Below are 5,923 nucleotides of genomic sequence, written 5' to 3' on the forward strand. Positions count from 1 at the left end.
GCATAAAAAGTAGAGAGCGCCCTTTCCCCAGACATCTACCTGTTGGACTCCAGGCCACTGTTCAGAAGAAAGGCTGTGCCTTATCATATCCTTTCCACCCATCTCTTAACTGTATTTCATATCTTATGTGCTTCTTAATAGTTGAATATCTCTTTTAAAAAAATGTTATTTACCAGAAAATAATGGCAGCAAGCTGCCAAAGGACTCGTGTCTCTAAGCTGTCTTCCCAACACTCAGTGTGCCATCAGACACATTCGAATGGCAAGAACATGGGGCACTGAAATCCATCTCTAGAGAACGGTGAAATGGAAATGATCAGTCAGAGGTTTGCCAACGCAGACGAAGACACACTTACCTAATGATCCTGGAGCTTTTCTCAAACATGTAAGAGACACTGCCAGGATTGTCGAGGCAACATTACATATAATAAATAGCAAAATGTAAAAAAAGGGACAACCAAAAATGCCTAAGGGAGAGAGACACGTCGGTTGCTCATGCTCACATGATGGGACATTCTACAGCAGCAAGCCTTTATTGAGAAGGACCGCACCTCAAATGTTTAAATCCTGCAAATATAACGCTTTTATGAAAAAGTAAGTTATGTAAGTACACTGTATCGTAAATTTTATACAGTGACTAGGAAATTTTATGTAAGAATACCTTATGTTGCTTAAGGAATGTCCTGTCTCTCCCTCTCTGCTCTCCACCCCCCCCACCCCACCCACACACAAAGGGAGGGGGAGGGGAGAGAGTAAGCACCAAACTGAAGACTCAGAGTTTGGGTTTGGGCAGAGACAGGAAGCTGGGAGATGATGACTTCTGATGTTTGTTGTTTACGTGACACAACTTGTTTGGAATTATGTGGCCCCTGACAGCTGCGTGGCACACACTTCAAGATACAAAAGTGGGAAGAAGACGGGGGTCACCAGAGGAGACTGAAGTCAGTAAGTTTCTACCAAAGCTGGGTTTCTTCTGGCCACCCCAAACAAAGCTGAAATTGTCCTTCAGACCTCTGTGAGTATAGTCTCAGTTCCTTCCTTAGTTATCCGGGAGGTTCTCATGCATACCCGTGATGGTTTTGTGTTTTTATTTTTAAAACTTCGATCAGTTTTGTCTTAGTTTTATACATTACTGGGGTTTGGTATGCACTAATTGAACCCAGCTTCTTTTCACCGGCTTTGTCCACCCACCCCTGTAATCTCTCTTCTACATCTTAGCTTCCTGTTTGTTTAATTTCCGTATAGGTAGGATGTTTCTTCTGTTTCTCATTCCACTTAACGTCACAGTTTTTTCCCTGTAATTGGAAAGCTCACTATCTCCAAATCTGTTCTGTATCCAAAACTAATGATTGACTCCTCATGCATCAGCAAACTTTCTTTAAAAATTTTTATTAGATATTTTCTTCATTTATATTTGAAATGCTATTCCCAAAGTCCACTATACCCTTTCCCTGCCCTGCTCCCCTACCCACTCACTCCCACTTCTTGGCCCTGGCATTCCCCTGTACTGGGGCATCTAAAGTTTTCAAGACCAAGGGGCCTCTCTTCCCAATGACGGTCGACTAGGTCATCTTCTACTACATATGCAGCTAGAGACACGAGCTCTGGGGGTACTGGTTAGTTCATATTGTTGTTCCACCTATAGGGTTGCAGATCCCTTCAGCTCCTTGGGTACTTTTTTTTAGCTTCTCTGTTGGGGACCCTGTGTTCCATCCTATAGATGACTGATGCCATCAGCAAATTTATTCAACACAAGAGATCATCCCAGAATTGTAAGGCGGAGTGCGTCTTCCAAGGGACAGTACTCAGATAGACACCTGTACATCTTAACTTTGTGAACTTGGGGCAGCTAGTCAGACTGGCGCTGTGGTTGTTTTCAAAGTCTTACAGTTTCTAATCCACGAAGACTGCCAGGGATACCCACTAAGAAGCTGTTGATCTGACAGTGTTGGCTGCCTCTGCTCTTTTCGGTGCCCAATAGGGTCTCCAGTGTCTCTGGCGCAGGAAGACAGGTCTGAGCAAGCATTACTTTATGGCAAGTTTAGACTGTATAGGTGCTCAACCAGTGGAGAGTTCGCTTTACTGAAGGACTGGGCTTGGGTGGGGTGGAGGCGGAGTTAATGCCTTTTCTCAGAAGCGCTTCCACGCCTGGAATAGTCCATATTAGGGCAGTGCTGGGTGTGTAAGAACCCCTCAGATAGTGTTTGGAAAGGATATAATAAATGTTTTAGCGATGATCTGGAGCATATTTAAGCCGACATTCCTGATAGATGAACGTGCTGGTCTGGGAGCAGGAAAAAAAAAAAAAAAAGACTGAATGATTTTCTAAGGACGGATTATTTCTGTCCTGCTCCACTTGGGGAAGGTGAGTCTGTTCCGCCCGCTGCGGCAGAGAAGCGATGCCCAGGCTGCAGAATGCGGTGACTGACCAGGATCCGGTCCCCAGAGTGGTTCCCCCTCTGCTCCACCAGGCCCAGCGCTCCGAGACCCCATAGGAAGGTGGAGCAACCCTGGGGCAGCATCGTTGCTAGGGGAGAACGGACGGAGTTAGCGATCGAACTCTTCCTTGGGCGGCTAGAAGACTCCGACCTGGAAAGTGGGCTGAGACTTGGGTCAAACTCTGGGATTCCTGCTCGCCCTTGCCCTTCCCAGGTGGGCCTGCACTCACCGCTCAGCCAGCGGGCACTTGGGGTTTCAGGGGATCCCTTTCGACCCAGGCGCTCCCAGACGCACGCTGGGCGGGTCCTCAGTCTGCTCTGGCATCGGTTCAATCTCCTGGCCCTGGCTTGATCCAAGTGCCAGCACATCTGGCCCTGTGTCCCAACCCCCCACCAGTCCCCTTCACAGGCCAGTCAGAGTTTCCTGGCTTCTGAAGTTGAATGTAATGGGGTTGGGGAAAGGCCAGCCTTGGAACGGTGAGACCTTGGAACGGTGAGACCGACTTGGAGGACTCCCCATGCTGAGGGGAAGGAAGGCCAGTGACCTGGATTGGGACTGATGGTCTGGGTTCTAGGAAATCTGAGCCCCACTGTGTGCGGGAAGGTGCTAGCCTCGCCGCATCCCTTACTTCTACCATTGTCTTCTTTTTTCCTTTGTAGCCCGAAATGCGGATTACATCTTTACTCTTCTATGGGGTGTCTTTCGCGCTTTTGCTTTTTGTGGCAGCAGGTAAGTTCTGCTGGTCTGTGAGTCCTTGCATCCCAGAGCCCTGTTGCCTTGCCGGCAGCACCCTTTGTCATTCATTTCCATGCACCTGACTCACCTGCAGGGGCATCAGCTAAGCCCCAACCTTGCTAGTCACTCTTTCCACCAGATAATCCGGCAGGCAGGTCAAAACGGGAGTGGGGAGGGGAGGGGGGGGATAGGAAAAATTCATTCCCAACTTCCCGGAGGCTCAACCCCAAATGTCACCTTGGAACTTTGGACTAACTCAGGTGATACAGAGAAGTCCTCAAACACTCAAGTGGATACAGTTCCAGTGCTTAAATGGATGGGTTACAGTGTCATCTATTTCATATAAAAGGTTATTTTATGATCCCAAACTACCAGAGAGTACAAGATTTTAAGAAAACCCAACTTGGTAGAAATGGGTTTTAAAGGGAAGCTGTCTTTAAAACCAAGCACTGTGAAACGAGGATAATTCTGACCACAAGTATAGGCAGGAAAAGGACCAGGTTGGTCCTGTGCTGAGACAGAGACTAAAGGCAGAAGAGTGGACAGATACACAGACACAGGGGCCGTGGTTCTGCGGAGAGTCCTGGGGAAACCTTGTCCTCACTATACATTTGAAGGTCTTAGCATTATGCTTCTAAATGACTGGGCTAGTTTGGGGAAACTCCCCAAATAAACAAACCCCTAAATACAATTTCACATTGACCAGAGCAAAATAATTCCCTAAAAAGAATAATGACTCTAGTTTTCTGCCATCATTTTATTTTATTTTATTTTATTTTATTTTATTTTATTTTTCCTTTCCTTTTCTAGATACGTGCGAGGACATCAGTGTGCACAATGAGATAATTTCAGAGGGCCAGCCGTTTCCTTTCAACTGCACATACCCCCCCGAAATAAACGGGGCAGTCAATCTGTCATGGTACAAAATACCTAGCAAGAGCCCAGTATCTAACAACAGACACCTTAGAGTTCACCAGGACCAGACCTGGATCCTGTTTCTTCCATTGACACTGGAGGACTCCGGTATCTACCAGTGTATTATAAGGTAAGTCCTCCATTTAAAGTAGAACTAATACCCAAGTCTCCCTCTCCATTTCTAAATACAACTTTTTAAGAAATTGGGTGTTATTGGCCTTTATTTTGGAGACTTGTTATATAGTCTAGACCAGTTTCCAACTGCTTTCTAAAGTACTGAAAGGACAGGTGTGAACCACCACAACCAGCAGCTACACAGATGCAGGACGGCCTTGAACTGGCAGGAGATGTCCAGCCAGCACTTTGGAAAGCAGAACAGTTTTAGAAATAACTTTTGGAGCACAGATTGCACCATCTTCTTCATTGAAATGAAGTTTTAGCCCAGAGGTGTTTAGCTTATAGAGGTGTTTTATCAATATGATTGCTGCCATTTCCGAAGGTGGCTAATGGTTTTGGAAAACTGGCTGATCCAGACCCAGGTAGATAAGGAATCGGCTTAAGGCAGACATTTAAAAGCTAGCAAATCTGGGAGATGTTCTAGAATCCATGTGTCAGAGGTAATGTTTCTGAGAGGCAGTGGACTACTGAACTATTTCCATGGAAGACAATTTTGCTTGGAGGGTACTAGAGTCTGCTAGAATATACATGTTCCACCAAAGGCACTTCTTCCTGCTCCCAGTCTGTCTGTCTCTGTCTGTCTGTCTGTCTGTCTGTCTCTTTCCCTGTCTCTGTCTTGCTCTGCCTGTCTCTCCCTAGTCCTCCCCCCTTCCCCTCTTTTTTCCTTTTCAGTTTGTAAAGATTTTCAAGACTTAATAAAAACCCACCTTTAAAACACATTTGGCCACAGAATTAGAATTCTGTGACTTTCCACACACGTTTGACTGACAACAATATATTACGTACTCTATCTAAACCTTGGTTTTCCCACCTGTAAATTGGGTGTGTTCCGAATGCCTTTAATCTCTGTTCACCTGGAGCAGCTCTCGGCATTTAGGTTCCATGCTGTCTGTCGACAGTTTTAAGGGATACAGGCAGTCTCACGGATCCTTTGGTTTATCGGATGTGTGTAAGTATAGGTGACATTTGTAGCAGAAGTGAAGTATAAGCACTGTATGGAGCCTTCAGATAAATAGTTCAAGAGGTTCATGGTGACCCCCAGCCCCTCCTGGGCCATACTGAGTGAGACGCCAGTGTCTATCCTGAATAAATACCATTTAGCCTTGGGTAATGGTTTACCCCATGGTTTGTGGGTTGATTACTCTTTACTTCATATGAGGCAGAGGGTTTGTTCGGTGTCTAGAAAATAATAAGAAAAGATGTGAAAATGGCTGACTGAATTCTGAGTCTGCTGTAAGATCAAGAATCGACAAATGGGACCTGATAAAATTGCAACGAGTCTGTAGGGCAAAAGATACTGTCAATAAGACAAAAAGGCCACCAACAGATTGGGAAAGAATTTTTACCAATCCTAAATCTGATAAGGGACTAATATCCAATATATACAAAGAGCTCAAGAAGCTGAACTCNAAAAATTCAAATAACCCCATTAAAAATGGGGTACAGAGCTAAACGAAGAATTCTCAACTGAGGAGTTCCGAAGGGCTGAGAAACACTTGAAAAAATGTTCAACATCCTTACTCATCAGGGAAATGCATATCAAATCAACCCTGAGATTTCACCTCACACCAGTCAGAATGGCTAAGATCAAAAATTCAGGGGACAGCAGATGCTGGCGAGAATGTGGAGAAAGAGGAACACTCCTCCATTGCTGGTGG

General features: G+C 45.5%; 1 protein-coding gene across 2 annotated transcripts in view; it reads left to right on the forward strand.

The window, feature by feature from the left end:
- The first annotated feature begins 821 nt into the window (after positions 1–821).
- Positions 822–5,923, forward strand: part of Il1rl2 (interleukin 1 receptor like 2) — a 39,258-nt gene continuing 34,156 nt past the window's right edge. Inside the window, exons 1-3 of one of the 2 annotated variants that reach the window (XM_021198901.1) lie at positions 822–1,014; positions 3,098–3,167; positions 3,984–4,218. In XM_021198901.1, the coding sequence (XP_021054560.1) occupies positions 3,104–3,167; positions 3,984–4,218 (299 nt within the window). In that variant the 5' untranslated portion in view covers positions 822–1,014; positions 3,098–3,103. Of the gene's footprint in view, positions 1,015–2,585; positions 2,652–3,097; positions 3,168–3,983; positions 4,219–5,923 lie in introns of those variants that run through there. The other variant, XM_029539046.1, reaches the window with a different exon arrangement.

This window comes from Mus pahari, chromosome 5, assembly GCF_900095145.1.
Source record: "Mus pahari chromosome 5, PAHARI_EIJ_v1.1, whole genome shotgun sequence".
NCBI lineage: Eukaryota > Metazoa > Chordata > Mammalia > Rodentia > Muridae > Mus > Mus pahari.